We start from the raw sequence: 21,935 nt of genomic DNA on the forward strand, positions 1-21,935 counted from the left end.
TGCTTCATTCTATATCACATTGAGGAGAGTAATTGAAGAAAAGGCAGCTTTGAGATCTGTGATTTGTTCTAATGAGTGGGAAGGTTCAACACTTTCTAAAAGTGCTAAGGGGAAGAACATAGAGCAAATCATTTTAAACAGCAATTTTTGGGAAAGTGGATCAAAGGTTTTGAGCATATGTGGTCCAATTGTTGAGGTTCTTCGTATGGTGGATGGTGATGCTCCTTGCCTTGGCATGCTTTATGAAAGCATGGACCGTTGTAAAGAATCCATTCAGAGAGCATTGAAGAATGTGGAAGCAGACTACATGGAGATATGGGAGGCAGTTGATTTTAGGTGGAAAATGATGCACACACCTCTACATGCAGCAGCTTGCTATTTGGAGCCCAAGTTATTTCGTATTGACAGACAAAGTGATAGTGAAATTATGGTAGGGCTTTATGATGCCATTAGCAAGTATGAGCCGGATCAAAACATTGCAGCTCTGATCAGGGACCAATGTTGGAGATACAAGAAAGCAGAAGGGATGTTTGGAATGCAAGCAGCACAATATGACATGACACGAGCTGAGGTAACTGGGTCTAGATGGTGGATGAGCTATGGGGCACAAACTCCTGAACTACAGCGCTTTGCTATTAGAGTATTGAGTCAGGGAGCAAGTTCATCAGCATGTGAGAGGAATTGGAGTTGTTTTGACCACATTCATTCTAAAAAGAGGAACAAGCTACTGTCCGGAAAGTTGGGAGATCTTGTCTATGTTCGTAGCAATTTGAAATTGCTCATGAACCAATCAGCAAAGGACTCCACATCTTCCTCACAAAAAGGAATTTCAGAAGACATGGCAACTGGACCTCTAGAGGAACCAGACTTCTTGGATGATGAGCTAAGTAGTGACACTGATGATGATTCTAGAGTAAATCAGCCAAGTGCTCTCGATAACCTGGAGCTTTTTTGAAGTTTAATAGTATTGACTTTTGACTATAATATTTTGACAAGAACTATCTTCGTACTTTTGCTAATTTTGAGCTATTTGAAGTTCTAAACTTTGAAGTATAAAACGCTGATCTATCTTTTGGATAGTAAAAGAACTTTGTAATCATGATTTCACATGTTTCTTATGGGTTATATCTTATAAATGTGATATCTTTTGTTGTAATGATTTCAAATCTATTTTGTAATCTCAAACTATTCTGATTATATATTGGATATATTGTTAGACATGAAAAGATGTTTTCTATTGTAGTTATGAATTGAAAAGTTCCTTGCATTAAACTCAAACATACAATAATAATGATAAATAACATATTTTTTGGAGAATTACATGAGGCGAATTTAATGTCGAATTTTTTTCGAGTTTTTTGACTTGTCGAACTTCATCCGAACTTCATCCTTGTCGAACTCGAACTCGAACTCGAACCTTGTGACTTAGAATACAGTTATGATTAGTTAATCATTAATCCACCTATTTCAGTTGATCATGAATAAAGTTATGTTTAGTTAATCGTTAATCTAGTTATTTCAGATGATCATGAATGCAGTTATCTTTAGTTAATCGTTAAAATAGTTATTATCAAATGAACATTGACAAGGTTATGGTTTATTCAGTTAATTGTTAAAAGCAATTAATGTCATGTGAAAAGGATTCCAATTGTATATTTATGAATGTTGGAAGTTCTTAGTTTAAACCGTCTTTTTTTTCTTTATGAAAATCCATTTTTTACATATGGTATCAGAGCACTTGGTTCAACACTGAACCTAGGGCACACTACCTTTCATGTAAACCTGAAATTTTTAGGATAATTAAACAGGATGCAAGTACGTAAAACACCCCATAAGAAGGCTCGACACCCCATCTTCCCCTACTTAATCGAAAACATGCCAAAATTCAACTATACTTGCTGCTCGATGCCCCAAGATAACGAAACTCTAAACCAGGCATTGCAACAAATGAAAAAAGAAAGAGTCAAGTGAACTCCTACTAGTAAAGCAGCATATGGGAACAAACTAATTCAAAACTAGAATGCTCGTTAGGGCAACTCTCTTCTGCATTTCCACAAATCCTGGATGATGTGGGATATGTACAGATCTGAGTCAGAACTAAATGCTGAGAAGCAAGATTAGATGTTATGATGTAAACATCCTCAATAGAGGAAATTTTTGTAAGTAAGGCTGCCATGAATATAGCAGCAAAGTATTCAGTTAATTAAATAAATTGGGCTAATTCATGTGTTTTGTGCATCGCAAAAATCTTTTTGTTGTAGGAATACTTAAAAAAATATAAATTCAATAAATTGACACAAATTTTGTAAATTCACAAGTTAAACTAGTAAACAAAACAAAATGAACAGCAACAAGAACATTGCAGATCATGATATGGTCCGTGAAAACACTCAATCATCCACTGATTTGTTACTTCAGATTTTGCAAGAAATGCAACTAAAGTTGGATAACATGGAAAGGAGAATGAATGAGATGGCAGCTTAGATGGGGCATAACCATGAGGAAACACAATCATCACCTCCTCTTAGAACAAAGACAGAAGTCTCTGGATATAATAAAAAAACCTCTTCACCCATTCAAACTAAAAAAAAAAAGAAACAAGAAATAGTGGCTGGCTGATCTGTCAGCGGATATTAAGAAAATCAAACCACCCAAATTTGCCAATTCTGAGTCTGGAGAGGATGTAGAGGCTTGGTTAACTGAAATGGAATAGTATATTGAAATTAGGAACTTCTCAGAAACCTCAAAATTGGTTTGGGGGATATACCACTTTACTTGAGAAGCTGCAACTTGGTGGGGAAGTACCAAAGTTGAGCTAAACATTAAAACCACTGAGATTACTTGGGAAAAATTTGTAAACATTTTTAGAAATTGTTGGCTACCCCAAACCTTTTATGACCAAAAACTTTTGGATTTCCAAAACTTGAAGCAAGGAGACATGACTGTACATGAATACAAGGAGAAATTCAACCGGGTATTGAAGTATGTACCACCATATCAGCAAGATAAAAATCTGAAGGTGAGAAAATTCATTATGGGTCTGAATAATAGAATAGGAGGAGCAGTTGATGTTCTCAGTCCTCGAACTATGGAAAAAGCTTTCAAAAAGGTTGTTCGGCAAGACTACAAAATCAAGAAGGATTACTCCATCCGAAATAATGAAAGGAAAACAAACTGGAATACGGAAGATGTTGATACTAGATCTCAAAAAAATAGTTTAAGGATTTCAAGTATAGCAAACCAGAACCAAAAGGAAACAAAGTCAAGGATGTTAAAAGTAATTTTAGTACAAGTACGAATAATAAGGGTAATGAAAGGAAGGGGCCACTTTCAGGATGTTTCACTTGCGGAGGAAATCATTATGCTAATAAATGCCCCGTCAAACCCAACACCAATCAGCTGCAACGACCACCTCTTCCATAGCAACAACGAGTTTATCAGCAAAGGATCCATGCAGCTCTGGACAATAGACAAGCAGAACAACAAATAGGCTCAATTGAAACTCCAAGTAAGATCTACGGGAACACTGTCTCCATTTTAATTGATGATAGAGCTTCTAAATGTTTTATATCGCCTAAACTATTAAGTAGATTTCCAAAGAGATCTAGTTTTATGGCAAAACCATAGACAGTCGAATATGCAAACCAGTCATGGCCCTTGACCCCCATTTGAGTTTTAAAGTGCACTAGAACTTTGAGTTTTGACAATACAAGGCATTATATACAGTCTTGTCAATAGTCTTCCTGAATATTACTTAATGCTTCCTTGTCTAGAAGATGGCTTTTTCTTTTATGAGGAATGATGTAGTCAACATACAATATGTAATACTACATTTGATAATATTATCCGGCAATGTATTAATTGTCTTTAATAAATACTTTCTCACTCTCAAGTAGTTGTAAGTGTTGGCTAGTTGATAGTTGTGTCCATCTTGTCAACCGCTAGATCCTTTAAATATATTTTATATCATCACGGAATATAGTATTGCATAGTTAGATGAACTAAAACCCTTGTTTGACCATCTCTTGTCTTCTTCTCTATAATAATTTCATGAGAAAATAAAGGCATTTAACTCCTATATTTGGTATGCATTGTGATCTACATTATTATGTTATGTATGCAAAGTATCAGATGTAGCAATAAACACACATCCCATAAGGCTATAGATTCTTCATCTTGTTTTGAGAACCAATCTATGGCTATATCACACAATGTCACAAGAAATGCTCCTGGCCAATACTCTATATTCCTAGTCACTCACTATCCAAACAATTTTGCACATCTTGTAACATCTCACAGAATCTTCATATATGTTACCCATGAACTTTTGGAGAATTTGTCTTTCCACATTCAAACTGTCACAGGGAGTCACCATTCTTCTTGCACAATTCAATCCTTGTGCCTTGTACTTAAAGGGACTATTTTAAGCTAAATGTTATGATGCCTACGTTGCACTCTTGGCCATGTACGAGTCCTCTACACATTCTCTTTCAGCATTCCTTGACTCTAGATATCTTTAGATTCAATGCAATGTATTTTATTCTCAAATATCTCAATTAATTCAAGATTTCTCTCTCGTCCTCCTTGTCTGATCTTGACTATATAGACAAAGTGTTTTCTTAGGGCAAGGTCTTTGTGCACTTTGTCAGGAAGTAGGTGCCTCACAATTTTGTCCCACTTATTTGTGTACTTTTTCAAAGAATGTCTTCCTTTCTTTGACTACAACTTTGGATGATGCTACGAATTTTACTTCATGGTGAGCCTAGGCTTTTGGCTTCTTTGACAAATTTTTTTAATTGCCTCTATGTTCTCTTAGTCAAAGAAATCTTCTCCCTAGTCTTTTTGTCACTTTGTGACAACTTGGAATTTGTTCTCAAGTCTTTGATTGGCTAAACAAGCACTGATTTCTAGAGGTATGTCTCCTACTGGTGACACATCCTTCCTCTTCCTTTCAGTTCCTTTAATGGTACCACTGCAATATTTATTGTTTTTAATTCTCTTGATCCCTCTCTGCCTAAAGATTCTGAAGAATCATGAAGTCACATGCAACCAGCATCAGCAGTCTGCACAACAGGCAATCAACTTCTTTGTTGACAAAGACATTACCTAAGATGGTGTCTCAAGGGACCTCCCTACTGAAAACTTTCCCCCAAAATACTCTCTTAACAAGATATCCAACAAATTACCAAGTCCTATGTGAGTTGGACTTCTTGTTCTTTGTTGGCTTGTACTAGTTCATCAATGGGTTATATTATATCAAAGTTCAAATCGACAACACCAGAAAATACTTGATAGATTTACAAGGTAACTGGAAGTAGCATAATTACAAAACAATAATACAAATAAATTGCTAACATATTCAGAAAGATGCAGCTTTATTCTCATTTCATAGATATGCAAGGTGTACAGGATATCATTTGAGCAATTTCCAACTCAAATAGGAAATGTATAGGAAAGCCAACAGAGGTTGAGAACACCAACCATCATTAACTGTCAACTAACTAACAACTGTTGATAATAAAAACTTATTTTGTTTTAGTTTATTACTTGCTGGCTGCACATAATTTGTGAACATAGACCTGAGAAAAATTCAACAGACCCAACTTTGACTTAAAATTGGAACAACATTAGGAAAAACTCAGCAACCTGATAAAAAAATATTTAAATTTCCTTCAGAAAAAAATATGGTTCCCAACTGCTCTCGTGTTCAAAAGATCTTCACTTGGCATGTAGAAACCCTAGGCATCTATACATAGAAGAAACTCATTGCTGGGATTGAGATGTTACATTTTGTCTATGGATTTAATGACATTCAAGCTGGGGAAATGCTCACATTTTCTGAATAAATATATCTAGAATTGAACATTTTAGAGCTAAATCCTAAGTCTGAGCAAGAAACGGCAAGAAAACACCTTGATCCACTTGTCGAAAAGTTATTTATGAGCTATTATAAAGAACCATCTAGTGAAGCAATGACCATCAGCTATTCCTCCCACCCATATGGGACAACTTGATAGGTGCTGAGCTACAGTGTTAATGGGAAGCAACTGCAGAATCTGTTATTGGTTTGGGCAGTTTCTCTTTCTAGTAATGTAGCTGTCAGAAACCCTAACTTTTGTAGGGTTTTCCTAAAACCTTATAGAAGGCATTAAGAATTGTATAGGGCACTGAGCTCCAATTATTTCACTTTTGGAGTCTTAAGTAATCATTTAGGCAATCGTAATACCCATAATTTCTCTTTTGAAGGACTCTGTATCAATTTAAAATAGGCTGGTCCAACAACATGCTCACCACCCCGATAATGACAGTGTTTTCTGCAATGTAAACAACCATTTGAAGGCTTTTTCTATAAAAAAAATGTATCCTACAAAAGCTAATTTAAAAATTAGAAGGCCAAAAATGTATTGTGCACTGAAAAGCTACAAGAACTAAAACTGTATATCAAAGTTAAAAATCTGACAATGAATCTCTAAGGGGTTAAATATGATTAAAGAATAAATCATGTTTTAATACCTTGCTAAACTAATTATTGCATCACAAAATTTCATGGTGAATGGATGAGATAATGTAGCTTTTATCACAGAACATATAGGCCAAAAAGTTGAAAACTCACTCCAAACCAGGAAGAACCCGCCTTAAATTTATCTGTAGAAACAAGTGCAGACAATGTTGTAAAGCCTCCAGCAGATTTTCCTTGTATGCACACTCGCTTCGCATCTACTAAACCTTTAGTTATCTAGAGTTATTACAATTAGCAGTTCATCAGCCATTATAAAATATGTCATAAAAGCTCAGAAACCATTATGCTTCTTGGCTTTCTTCAATGGAAAAATTACCAGATATTCTGTGCAGCTGCAACAATCGTCAACATCTACAACACCCCATGAACCCTTAAGCCTTTCGCGGAACGCCCTTCCATAGCCTTACAATCACAATTTCAATGAATATAATCATGTATAAAAAAACAACCCAACATGCCTAATGGAGAAGTCGTATCTTATATAAACCAGAGCAGATAACTTGCTAGTGTAAGGACAGTGATGATCAAAATACAAGATTCGTCTCCACTATGGTAACATTTTCAGAAACAATGACATCTCAAAATGAGAAGACAAGAGAAGAGTATCTAGTCCACAAGTGAATGGAACAGTGCCAATTTTAAAGTACAGAGAATCAATGGAAAAAGACAAAGCATGTCCCTGTACCACATAACAGTAAAATTCATGTTTCTTGTCGTATGGCGAATTCAGACAACCTGCAACATGAGATTTAAAGGGTCCAACATTTTTTTAAATACATGCAATTGATAATTTTATTTTTTCTCTTCTAAATAAGTGGGAGTTTTCAAGAGTTCCTCAACATTCTTAAGAAGAAGAGAAAGAGTTAAATAAGCGCAACCATGGGGAATTGAATCCTGAATAGTTGAGTAAATTAAGATTCTGAAACTGAGAGTAAAATTGCTGACAAATGAGGCCTAATTATCAACTAAGAAAAATTCACTCAAATTCTAAAGCTATTACCAAATCACTGCAAAAGGGAATAGTCTCTCAACCTATATAGGGATTCCGAAAGATACTTTGCTGCATTCGTTATCTAGTTATGCACCAAGCACACCAAGTTTTATCAAGTTGCTTAACTTATTTTAGTTAAATTTAACTAATATATTAAAAATGTATGGTCAGAGGTTGTATACAACCTCTGATCATAACCTCATATTGATATATAAGTTAATTCTTTCCAAAAAGGGAAATTATCAATGGAAATCAAGATATACCGATCTATTGCTGTTATTCAAATAAATAGTTGATTGTGCATTGATATTGATTTGTAACTCAATTATGCCATCGCAATGCTGAACTGTACACTCATAATTAATTTGTAAAACAATAAATAGACTATATGCATGATGTTAACTATTGATAAATACCTACATATTCTTGGTGTTTTAATTATATCCTTGTTGTGAGGTTTTCACACCATTGCCCCAAAAATTTTGGCGACCCCCTTTTTCGGGCAAGCCTTGGTAATTTTTGCGGATTTTTGCAAATTTTTCGGTTGCCTTAGCAAGTTTTTCGGAGTTGTCCACCAAAAGTTTTCAATTTGAAAATTTTACACTTTGGACGCCTTCAAGCCAAGAGGGATGTGGTTGGATTTATATTTTCACCTGGTGCAAGACATGATTTTCGGAAACATGTAATTTTATCCTTAAGCCAAACAACATTCAAAAGCCACATTTTTTTTTTATGGTTAGAACAATATTCAGCAAGATAAAATTGCAAAATTTTGGACTTAGATGGATTTTGGAAATTGGAAATAATTGTATAGACTTGAGCATTTTCAAAATGAATTTTTTTTTAGATTTAATTGTTTTGGAAAATCTTGGATTTTTTGATGAAGAGAGAAATTTTTTACAGTGAATAAAAAATTGGAAAGTCGGTTTTGGATGCTAGAAAAACGATTTATTTTGGTTAAAAAAATAGAAAATTGCATTGCAAAATTGAAAGTGGATTAAATTGCAAAATTTCATTAAATTGGTTGATATATTGCTTAGGAGATTTTTTAATGTTGCGAAGAAATTGGTAAATTAAAATTGAAAATCGATTTTGGCTTGCTAGAGTTGATTATAATGATATTTTAATTGCTAAAACGCTTTTAAATGAAAAATTTGGCATCTCCCAGGCTTTCCTCATTTTATTTTACAATTTTTGATCACAACCAGCAATTAAATGGGTTAATTTCAGTATGGGCAAAATAAATTTGAGCATGGCATTAAATATGGGCCATTAATAAAGCACTAATTTAATTTTTCTCTCCTCCAAGGCAAGTTGGCCAACTTGAAGGAGCAAAAGGATTTTGGTATAAGAGGGCTCCCCCCTCTCTCATCTACTCATTCCATCTCATCACCTCTATGTTGAGCGAAATTTCTCTATGAAGGCAGCTTTCAGACTTGGACGATTTTCTTTGGGCAGATTTTCCTTGTTTGGCATCATTTCTCTTCTTCCATAAAGGCTGTGATTTCTGCCCTAGGCGATTTTGGAGTAGATTTGGGATTTTTCTCTTGTTTGAGTAGTTTTGTGAACTCTGATTTTCTTGATAAAGGCTACGATTTTCTACCCTAGATTTGGGCAATTTTACTTGGTGAAGGAGATACATGATCAAAGATCTAATTTTTTGGCAAATATATGGGTGATTTCAAGAGGTCAAAATTCTGATTTTTGCTAGGACATCATTATTTGGAAGGAGGCTTGACATTTCCGAAATTTGATCCTAACTTGAAAAGGGCCTGATTATTGGTAAAGACAAAATTAAAGTAAAATTCTATTCATTTTAGAGGTGAAGATTGTTAAAGGCAGATTCCACTTCTTGTTCTTGCTTGGTTTCGTTTCCCTTATATTCTTCTTGCATTCATCATCAACCACTCCATCATCCCATTGATAGGTTGAAGTTTGGAGAGATAAGTGTAGATTTCATGATAGGACACTTGGCGAGGCAGAAATAAGCTAGACCACCCTAAGTTGAAGTTGGGAGATATCAGTGTAGTCCATCCTAAGGTAGCAAAGAGGTAGAAATAAGTGGTAGTCTCATCCCTAGGTTGAAATTTGGAGATTGATAAGTGTAGAGATAGGATTTGGCGAGGCAGAAATAAGCTAAATTCCATCAATAGAAAGAAGGTTGGAGATAGATAAGGGTAGTCCATATCACTTAGAATGGAGGAGCAACAATAAGTGTTTAGGATGGTAGATGTTAGTGCAAGCAAGAACCCAAAGGGAACGAATACCAAAAAAGACAAGGAAGACATGATGCCTAAGACCACCTTGTTCTCGAAAGTGAGACGGATAAGTGATACCAACATCGGTACAGTGAACATGACACAGTTAAAGGACAGATTGAAGGAAGGACAATCTCCCATTGCAAAGAAGATTTTCAAGAGCAAAATTGTACACACGAAGGCCTTCCCTCCTACCTTGCCTTGTCTGGAATTGGTAATGGAATGTGCATCCCAATTTGATATTGTTACTAAGTCCATCATTTTTTATGAAGGGAACAGAGTGTTAGCCAACATCGGCAGACAAGTGGTCGAAGAAACATTTAATATTCCCCAGTACAAAGGCATCACAGTGATAATGATGGATTAGGCAGCCAAGTCATTTCAAGATAATAAGGAGGCTTTCTTCATTCACCTAAAGCAAAATTGACTACAGGAAGGCAAGAAGGGAGTTACCAGATCATCAAGGCTCACCCTGTCAGATTTCAAATCAGAATATGGTGATCTCATTGTGCTTCTCAGCCGGATGATGGGCTTAGCTCAAGGTATGCAATTTGAGAACTAGATGTATTATTTTATTGATAAAATTAAAAATGAAAAAAAGAAGATTTGATAGGGCTAGGATCATAAGCGAAAATTTAGAATTGCAACTTAGGACCTTGCAAAATCAAAAGCAATTCTATATGGGGTCCTATCTTTTCTATTTAATTGCGAGATTGTGAAAATCCTAGACTTAAGGCCTTAGGAGTGATTGTCAATGGGCCAGGGCAATGTTTGATGCATGAGTGCTATCCACAGCTTCATTTGCACAACACCAAAGATTACAAGATGTTTTGTGACGCCTTTGCCATGAAAACGGTAAGGATATTGCAAGGGAAACCTGCTAAGAGACTCTCAATGGAAGCAGAAGAAAAAGTTAAGAAGTATGGGAGTTGGTTCATCCAATTTCCGCAAGTCACATATATTATAGTAGCAGGAAGCATAGTATGTCCCAAGAGACTTCCAAAGTACCCACCCGACAAGGTAGTTTTGATGGAATTGGCTAGGCAACTTGAGCATTATGACAAAATGATGAAACTTAAAGGTGAGACAGGGATTACCTTCTCATTTGGAATTGGCAATGATAGTTGTCCCAATCCTGTCGCCTTTACAACTGCAGAGAAAGAATTAGACTGGTATCATCTAGCATGGTATAGAACAAGGCAAGGATTTGATCTTAATGGTGTTATCAAGGCATCTCATGGAAATACATTCAAAAATATTCCTACTATAGAAGATTTTTGGGCCAATGCACGCAATGACTTTCACGTGAGAAAGCTAGGTTTCTCAAGATTGTCACTGAGCATGATGAGGGCAATCAGATGGAGAAGCCTTGATATTCCCGATCAACTGGAAGATGATGAAAATGTGCTAAGAGGAGATTATGATATCATGGATGGAATGGAGTTGAGTCCAGTGGATTGGGATGATCATCAGGATCCTTCCTTGGAGGCAGTTACAAGGACAGTGGATCTACACACTGAGTCGTGTTATAATGAGAAGTTAAGGAAATTACAAAGTCAGAGGGTACACCTTACTTATGAGAAGATGAAACCAAAGGAATGTCCAGTAGAATCAGTCAGACAAAAAGGTCAGGACAGTAGCCAGCAGCGAAGAACAGTTAAGAATAGGAAGAGAGGTTTAGAGGTTGAGAAAAGTAAAGAACATCGGGAACCTCCAACAAAGAAACAGAATGCAACGCCATCAAGAGAGAGCATAATTGAGGCTAGAAGCCAAAAAGATAATACAAGTGGACAAGGGGTCGCGATAGAGGTGAGCTCTAATTCAAAATCAAGTGGTTACAGCAACAACATCGAGTACTCTCCTCTCTTGGAGAACCAACATGGAGAAGATGTGACAGTCACTAGTGAAGAAGAGGATAGGCCAATTGATATTGAGGAAATAAGCCAGGCACCCGAGGCTGTTGATGATGCTTTGCTAGTCGAACCAAATCCAGATTTGAGATGCACTGCACCACTATGGTTAAGGCAAATGCTTATGGCAAGAGGCGAGGTAGTAACTACCCGAACAGTTGAAGATATTCAAGGATTAAAGGAAAAGGGTGATAGCGAGAACCAGAAACAAATTGCAAAAAACGGTAGCAAAGGTAATCGAGAGCGACAATGGTCACCGGAAAGTTTAGATTGCTATACCAACAGTTAGCAAGGCATTGGATGAGATTGTAGCTTAGGAATATGAGATAGTTGAGCATAACTGGGGAAGAATCATGGATGACATGGAATGTGAGGAGATCCAGAAAGGCATGGTTTCAATCAAAGAAAGGTTGAGGAAGGCAAACGAAAATATTGTAAAGTTGGAGGCTGAGAACAAATATTGGAGAGATTGCCAGCCTATCCAACAATTGCATCAGGTAGCCCTTCCTCAAGACAGTCAAAGCAACATAGAAGAGATATCGGCTCAATTACATGAAGTCAAAGATTGGATCCATAATGCAATCCAAGATGGGCAAAATTTCTTGCCTTCCTTTATCTCGACATTCAGGTCATTGGTGGCTATTAGAGACAAATTCAAAACATTTGAAGGTGAGTGGCCTTCTAGTCAAGGACTTAGCCATTCCCAGGCTACAGGCATTTATCAGGCTATCGGAGAAATATTTGGAAAGAGCCAAGTTGGTAGATGAAGGAGGATTGAGTACGGTGGAGTCTTGGTTTGTTGCCTTGACTATCAGATTGAGAATACTTGAAGAGATACGGAATGAGATTGCACGGCACAGCCTAGGCATTGACACTTCTATTTCAACCATGATGAGCGATGTTGGGGCTGCGATTGATTTTGAAGATATCAAAGAGGAGAATGTTAATGAGATAGAATTTGGATCAAGATTGGATGAGTTGAGGAAGGTTTCCATCAAAAAGAAAAATTTGGGCACCCTTGCCTCTCTCAATGCCTTTGTCAAATATGCAAAAGAATATGAGAAAGATCATGAGAAGACACTGCAAGCAACAAGCAACATGATGAATTCAGCTGAGCTCAAGATGAAGCATACACTTTGCCCTCCCATGAAGGAAGTCAACAACATGCTAGCCAAGTTCATCACTTTGGCTAAAACGATGAAAGAAAAGGGTAGAACTATATTAGAAGATCATTTGATGTAAGCCCAAGTGGCAAATTCTCCTTCTTCTTGAGTAGGATAGGTGTCTGATTCTGATTGGCTACCATTTTGGTGTCTTCTTATTGGTTGCCACTTTTCCTTTTTTTTATTGGTCCATTGATGAGGTGGCATGTTCTCATTGGCCAATGGGGTGGCAACACTAATTAGGGTTTCTAGGATCCAATCTGAATCGTTGGTTTTGCCTCTTAATCTCTACCGTTGGTTGTAATTTTGGCCTCTATGTAAGGCCATTTGCTCTCATTTGTAAAAGGCCGGAGAAAATTGTTGCTTAAGATAATACCAAAATTGTCTCTCTTTATCATTGTTGTGACTTGCATGGTGATTAAGAACATTTGGTGTTATTGCATGGTTTCTACTTCCAATAGTTAAAGTTAGATTTCCTTTGAAGTTGTTATGTAGATTTTATTTTGAGAAGGTTGCTAAGTATGAGTAAGAAGTAGATGGATAATTGCATGGTGATATTAGTGGATGTTTGATAGGGATCTATAAACTAGGCCACTAGCATCCGAGTGGTTGATCAGGAAGCCTTGTGTGGTAATCTAGTCACTTTCCCTTGAATCATTGCATCTATGGAGGTAGAGCCGCTGGTCAGCTTTCATTAGATTTGATCCCCATCCATTTCCTAATCTTTCAATTCATAGGAGTAGGAATAGAGCAGTGAGTAGCTTAGTATTTGGAGTTTTGAGGAAAGAAGTTAGGGGAACCATCATTGGTAAACACACCCCCATCATCACCACCATCTACATTAACTGGCATTCGTATATTTTACAAACCCATTATCATCACCATCATCCCAGAACCCATATTATCCTTGAATGAACAATGTAAGGCCGCCTACATGATTACTAGCAAATCACATCGATAACTGAGTTAGTATCCACAGGTGTAAGGAACAATGGAGTTGTTCTCATGTGTTCATGAGTATTAACTTTTCAAGAGAGGAATTGAGCATTTGATATCCCATATCAAGTGTTCAATTGCTATATGTTATGTAGTGGTAAAAAACTAACATCAACAATCCTCAAGTGTGCCACAAGATGGAATAAAAGCATGACGGAACCATTCTTTGAATTAGAAGGGAAGGCTCCTTGTAAAATAAAAAATACGCAAAACCTTAATATGCACTTGCTAATCATAATTTGTAAAGGTGCATTTTATGGGGTGCTTCCAACATAGAAAAAAATGTTAAAGCTTTCGTTTTAAGTATGCAATAAAAACATACAAAAGTAAATCCTACAACTACAATGCTTATGCTATTCAACCAAACGCAAAGATTGAGTAATGTAAGTACACATAGGCTAAGATTGATTTAGAAGGAAAAAGAAAAAACACTTTGGTGCACAATCTTGTACTTGATTTAAAAACACAAAAAAAAACTCTTTGGTGTACCAACCTATAATGTCTCCTTTCTAGGCCACAAGAGATGAGCAAAGGGTTGACTTATCACTTGAGTTCCCTCAGGTCAACGGTATGGTTAGAAGATTCATTATGAGGATCATGCAGCTTTACAGGGGCCTTTTGATCCATTTTTTACCTTCAAAAGATAGTTCCTACATTTTAAGGTGATCTATTTTTTGAGGAGAACTGGTATTTGGATGGATGATTGCCCAAGTGATCACTGAGCAGAGCAAGATCCCTGTGAATAGTTACAGGTGTATGGAAAGAGATTCCTATTTTTTAGGGTGAATCCCTACCTTTTAGTAGGAACTGCCAGTTGGCCTGCAGGACTCAAGCTGCATCAATGATTGTAGTGCTTTAGTTGAAATTTAGTTCCCAGTCCAAAATGGCAAATTATGAATTATTCAGGAAATATTTTAATATTTCTTGTCTGAAATAATTGAATTAATATGAGTACTACATTCACTTTATATCAAATAAATAATAATGTTCTTGTATATTATTCTAATAAAGTAACAAGTTGGGGGTGCAATGATGCCAAGTTGACATGAGTTAAGTTTCTTTTAAAAACAACTTTTTTTAATAAGGGAGCCTAAGAAGGTTGAGGGAGACATAAGGAAAGAAGAAAAAAATTAAATACAAAAATGCAAGGAAATCCTAAAAACGAGGTAGGTTTTGAGGCCAATAAAGCAATATGTTTAAGGCCACTTTGGGCATCATGAAATCATTTTTTACAATCAGCTTTGTGAGAATTCAGCTCTGTAATTCATTTTAGCGGCATTGAGGAACGAAAACTTGTTACAATAGTTTAAGAGAGTCACTTGTAGATTGGAGAAGGTTTGTTTAACTTAGAGTGAAGTCATACCATTATTTATAGCATACATACCTTTCCATAGCTGGTCATGCCACCTTGGAGCCATACATGGTGCAAAATTCACCAATCAACGGCGATTAGGAATTGAAAATTGTGGGAAATCCGTCATCAATAAGTGTAATCAGAAAATAAGGTTTGTCATCAGGTTTCAGATGTCAAACACAATCTAGATCAATATATTTGAGGACAAAATAGTGAAACTCAATCATTTTGCCTACAGGACAAATGCATATTTTAGCAAATTAAATTCAATTGCTTTTGGTAATTATTATTATAGAAAATAAACTCCATTGTGTTAATGTTAATTATAGCTATGGTCGGATCCCTTCAAGACGACATTAATAACATAAAGGTTGTGATATAATAATTATATTGATGATATAATTATTGTGAAAATATAATAATTATATCGATATTATGATAATATAATTATATGAGGCATATAGATTAATTATATGAGACATTTATATAATTAATTGGACCAACTTGGAACAGTGGTGACCCTTGTGAAGAGGCACCAGCGATATTGGTATAAAGGAAGAATAAATCTTCCTCGCTTGAAAATCGAATACACTCCCAAACCTACATCTACTCAAATAAATTGCATTATGTAGAAGAGGAGTGCTCATAGCAGACAATAAACATTTATTGTCTCTAGTTGGGAGGGCAACAGTGATCTATATCATTGCCTGTGGTTAAATGAGCACACCAAAATAAAATGGTATTAGAGCAATGATAAAAGTCTTGTGTCACTGTGTTGAAGATGGCAATAGATATTGTGACCATCTTGGGGACATAAAACTATGCGCCAAACTCCAATCTAGCTTGAGGTTGCATTGAATGTTGAGTGTTCATTGTAGGCCTATAGAAGGCATAAGAGAAGAAGACAACCATGTAAGGTTTTATATGTATACAATTGATAATTTTTATATTTTTGGCACATTTGTGAATTTTGATAGACCAGTTACCTACGGCTATTGGAAAACATGATGTAAGGACAAATTATTCCGCTGGCTCCATCTTACTCATTACTTAAGCAAAGTGGTGGTGTTATGAGGAGACCACATCGAGATGGTTTCTTTAGTAATCAAGAAATTGTAGCAGTCATTGGACTATGATCCATGGGATGGAGTTCCATGTGTGTGGGCTAGAAGGCCTTTATCCTAACATCTAGGTCATGATATTCCCGAGTACTTGGTGAGCTTGGGAATCACCAAGAGTAATGGAGACTACAACCTTGTATTTAATGACAGGACAAAGCATGTGGAGATCAAATATAACAGTATGAGAGATATGGTGCAAAGGAATGAGATTCAATTGAGGTACATTACCATTGGTGATCAGATGGCCAATATCCTTACCAAGCCCCTTGCCAAAGTAAAGTTTGTGCATTCTTAAGACAAACTTGGAATTGTGGAGAATGAAAGGGACAGTACATATCTAGAAGTCAATGATGCTAAAACTCCCTTTACCATCAAAGCATGTCTTCTAGACAAAATGTCTTTGTTCTTTGAAGAAATTTTGACATATCTTGACTTCAAGAGATTGTTGCAACTTGAGAATTTTGAAGAGCGAAAACATCATCCAGCGGGATTGGATCCATGAAAGATTTGGATTTTTGACTCTTAGTGATGGATCTATGAAGGATGGGTGCTCAAAGTATGGATTAGATACTTATTAAATACTCTAAAAGGTTGGAAATGAATGGAACAGCTTGTATTTTGGGTAAAAATGACCGAAATTGGAGTTTGGATGGTGGATTACATGTAGGCAAAATGGGGCTTGGAAGAATATGGATGTGTATAAAATGAGAGTTTAGGTTTTTGAAAATGTGAGCTTTTACCAAATCAGGTTTAGGAGGAGCAACTACATGTGGTAAAAATTCATCATTTTTACTTGATGTAAATATGTAATTGAGTTTGTAGAATGTCATTGCTATAGGAATATGAAGTTTGGATGTATTTGGAAAATAAATTGAACATGGAGGATGAAAGCATGGATATACACTCGCATTATTGGGTGAAAATCTTCAACTTTTCTCCAAAAACAAACCAAGTAAAGAAACAAAATATATACAAAAACCAAAAACAAAAAGAAAGACATACCTCTTGCTTTGACTCAAACTTTGACAAACTATAAAACTTCACTTTGCATGCAATTTCATTTTTGAGATGTAGGAACTTTGCATTTGAAACAAAAATGAAGGTTTCAAAGTTATTTAATAACTTAATGCAAAAACCTAGGTTTGCATTTGAACAAATGGATAACAAAGAGCCAAATAATGCAGCAAATTTGTGAAACAAGCAAAAAATGCAAGCAAAATTAAATTCTCACACTTATTTGGAGAGCAAAGAGAAAAAATTGGAAGAAGAAGTTTGGATGAACTTGTTCTCTCCAAAATCGGATTCTTCAAGTGTATTTGCATGCAATAACTAAAAAACCTTTGAAAGATTCAAACCTTAGCTTTAAATCGGGGTTACAAGATGCAAACACATGTGCAAGATGTTGCCAATGTTGTTGAAAAGTCTTCCCAAGTGCAGATCACACTTCTTGGAAGGATTTCAATATTTGAAAATGCATTTTCAAGGCAAATCAAAGTCTACAAGGGAAAACGCATGTGCATGTAGGTGATGCAAATGCCTTGAAAATCTTTTCCCTCTAACTTTTTATGCAAGATTGGGTTTAAAAAGCCCTATTACATGAACTTTTTTTTCTTTGGTAAGGCAAATCATGGTCTCCAAGGCTTTTTGCATGTAACGCACTTGCTGAAAACTAAAATTGGGGTCTCTACATGCAAATGCGATATTAAAAATGTAAACCAAGGTTAAATACATGTAGCATTTTGAGTTGCAATGCATTCTTCTTGGCAATACATATTATGTACAAATATGTTTAAAAAGTAATGTTTCGCTTAAATTTTTTAAAGTAAAACATTAAAGTAAATCTCAACATTAAATTAGACTATAAAGTGCATAAAGCCACTTATGTGAAAAATCAAAAAGCGACTCAACATTAAATTATAACATAAAGTGTGCTATAATGACTTAAATTACTTAAGTGTAATCTAAAGTGATACAGTAACTTAAAAACATAACATAAAGTCATTTTAAGTTATATTTTTCAAAAAGTGCAACTCAACATTAGAGTATAAGACCAATATTTTAAATATGCAATTGGACTTCAAGAACCCCATTTTTAGGCACTCAAACCATGATATATTTTGACTAATAACTTCGATTAAGCCCCTAGAGTTATCAAATCAAAGGGAAAACCGAAAGAAAGAAATTGAAGGAAACAAAAAGACTAGAACAATCTAAATAAATATTCAAAAATCAAGTATAGGCTAACCAATTAAAAACATGAAAAATACTTGAAGAAAGCAGTAAAAGGATTCATTCTATAAATTTGGAATGATTGCTTGATCAATCTTGGCCAATCAAATAGTGGATCATCTCAAAGAAAGGCAGAACTCAATTGAAAAACTTGTATACTCTTACCTACATTTTGTGGTCACAAAATGGAGGACAACAATATAGATTATCGAATCTGGTACAGCCATTTAGAGTTTTAATTGTTCTAAATGACAAAAGGCAGTGAACAAACTCTTAATGTCATATATAACCAAGTCCACAACATGTTAATCGAATCTTTTACATTAACATTAATTCTGCCATTGACTTATAGAAAGAATTCCACTTTCTGACACCTGATTAATTACTTCAAACCCGAAAAACTATATCTTTAATACTTGTTCTCTATAGGCACTGAATGCAAATAACAAGGATCATTCAATTTAGCCCAATATTATTTGAAACAAATATTATTAAAGGTATTTCCAAACGTCAATTGTTTCACTTGACTTGTATGTGTGTTTCTTGTCTCCAGGACAAAACCTAATATTAAGAGACTTCAACTGTGTCGAACATACCTAGAAGGTGGTCAATACGGGAATTGATCGGACCAAAATCATACAATGTTTTATCTACACCAAGGCAGAGCCAATATTCTAACCATGGTTTATTACTGACGTAATTCAAGTAAGCCCCTTTACGCTAATCTGCATGACTAAAATTTTATCATCATCTCCACTGTATTCAATCTTCCATCCAATTGATGTTTATGTGGCTGAAGCTCTTTTGAATATTTCTATTATCCATCCTTATTGAGACTATCATAGGTTTGATAAAACGACTTCTCGCACACATAACAAGAGAAGAACATTATTTATATTTATACCTCTCAAGCCAAAAACTTCGAAAGTATGAACAAATGTAAAGATAAACTCTTGACACCAATGCCACTTAACAATCTCCCCCTGTCATTGATGGCAAGACAATCCACAAACATAACCTTCTGAAAAAAGACTTCAACAAATTATAATAACATTTGTACATAAAAGTCTTCAACAAATTCTGATCTGCAAACACATAACCACATCTGATCTACACATTAAACATATCCAAAATCACAACAATTTCTCCCAGTGTTGCAAGAATCTATGAGTCCAGAGCGGGGCCCAACTCCCAGAGTGTTTTTCGCTCTAGACTCGAACTCGGTCGAGCCGAGCACAATCCTGGCCGAACTCACTAAGTCTAAGGACTCTCCAGACTCGTAGAGTCTTGGTGGTCAAATTTTGTCATGACTACCAAAAAACAAATTTTTAGTTAACTTGCTTTTGAGGGTTTATATGTTTTTAATAATTAATACTCAATATAAAACCTACATTGAAGTGTGTATAGAACTTTGTTAACTTTGAGTGGAAGTATATTTTAAAGAAAAAGGGAATGATGCCACATATTTGTTTCCAAATTGCTTTAAACTTGGTGAAGTGTTTCTTTTAGCAACATTTTAACAACTAAGTATTTGTTGCCATGTTGCGAGCATTCATTTATTACTCTGGAAGTGGAAACAATGTCTTGCAAATGTGGAGGATTGAATGTTTAAGGTGAGACTAATGACTACAAAATATGGAGTTACATATTTCATACTAGGGTACTAGGAATATTTGGAATAGAAGGAGCTATATAAAACTACCTTCTTGAGAATACTCTTCCATTATATTACTAATAATTACTAAGACAATAGAGGGCCCATATACATGATGCTTCATTTACGTGTTGTAGTTTTATCCAAATCCTGTAGTGTATTCCAGTTTCAATGGTTAGAAATATGTGCATTCTTCCAAAAGGGAAGATAATCAAATAAGAATGTCTATAAATATGCACAACAAGGAATGTTTTGCAATTCCAAGGTCCTGTAAGCCACTCCAATGACCTTTGTAAATATGTTTTTCAACGCGAATGATGTCGTTCATAGATATCAAGTTCTAGTACATGTATTTAGTTTCACCTAGGATTACTAATGCTCCACTTTTACCTTATCTACATGTATGGGTAAATCCATTATGTTCTTTTGTTGGATATCATTTTTCTTTTGTTGGATATCATTTGACATAAAAAATAATTTGACAGTCAATATCATTTGTGTTACTTTGGTATTCATGTCTCTGTCAATTTGGTTGTTTATGTGCTTTGATTTAACTAACTAAATGATGCAGGAAGAGGATCCGTAAATATATCAGCGAACTATTGTTTGGTATGCACATACTCAAGAAAAACTTCATGATCAGTGACTCGTTCCTTCAAAAACTGATATTTAATAGAAATGTGCTTAGTGCGAGAATGAAGAACAAGACTTTTGAAAATATTAATTGCACTAGCATTATCCCAATAAATAGGAACTGAACCATCAAACATCACCTTCAAATCCATAATAATTTGCTTCATCCGCAAGACTTGTGTACAAGTGATGCAAGAGCATCCTTGGGTTGTTGGCAATCTTGCATCACCCAAAAATATTTCCTTTTCGTTTATCTATTTCATTGTTGACTAGGTTAGTTTCCTATTGCAATCCCGTTGGATTGTTTCCTTATGTGGTCCTTATGAACTAATCTAAGCATTGTGGACTTCCTATGTCTAGGTTCACATAATAACTCAATATTTCCAGATGAAGATATCTTAAGATTGGTCTGGTCGTATTTTGGCTTTTCAACTCTAATAGCCAGGTTGGCAAGATTCGTCTTGCGATGGAGATCTACGGCATGTAATGCACCTTGGTGCATTGTTCTATTTTGTACACATTTCATTGACCCTCTTGTACGTTTGCAAGACGCAATGTATTCATATGGGGGTTATTCTTATGATTTGGGTCACGACAAATATGTTTGTAATACATTTCCTTCGTCTTTGAGATTGTTGATCAGATAAGCTGAGTTGTGGTTGGTGATCTTGTATATAATTAGGGTAGGGATCTAGTTTGAGTAGGCAGGTAGTGCAAGGTAGATTTTGGATGTGTAAGGCTATAGCATACACGAAGTGGCAAAAGTGATAGATAGCCATTAGGAATAACATGGTAACATTTAGGGGTGGCTTGTAGAGAATGATATTGGAGCTGCAGTTGATGAGTTTGCTCATAGTTGCATAATAATGTAATGAAGTTGCTCTAAGTAGGCCAACTTTATGATAATTGAGTGATATTCGTCCATATTGTATGCTTTATTTCTAAGTTTGTTGTGTATTTCCATTGTTGCTTGCTCTTGCTGCAAGGTTAGATATCTCCCTTGGGGATTCTCTAATCTTGGCTGCGTCAACAAAGAGAAATTGCAGCAAGGTATTCAGCCTCAGTAGGTGACAAGGTAACGGAATAGCAACGTATTCAGCCGCAGT

The 21,935-nt window shown here is 35.6% G+C and overlaps 1 protein-coding gene across 3 annotated transcripts in view; it reads right to left on the minus strand.

The window, feature by feature from the left end:
• LOC149533839 (peptidase uncH-like) overlaps positions 1-21,935 on the minus strand; it is a 282,829-nt gene that overhangs the window by 102,005 nt on the left and 158,889 nt on the right. For all 3 annotated transcript variants that reach the window (XM_089804019.1, XM_089804018.1, XM_089804020.1), the window contains 2 exons: positions 6,837-6,922; positions 6,614-6,736 (listed from right to left, as the gene is read on the minus strand). In XM_089804019.1, coding sequence (XP_089660145.1) covers positions 6,614-6,736; positions 6,837-6,922 — 209 coding nt within the window. The remainder of the gene's footprint in view (positions 1-6,613; positions 6,737-6,836; positions 6,923-21,935) is intronic.

This window comes from Cupressus sempervirens, chromosome 10 (genome assembly GCF_028749045.1).
Source record: "Cupressus sempervirens isolate cs-2001-9-10 chromosome 10, ASM2874904v1, whole genome shotgun sequence".
Classification (NCBI taxonomy): Eukaryota; Viridiplantae; Streptophyta; class Pinopsida; order Cupressales; family Cupressaceae; genus Cupressus; species Cupressus sempervirens.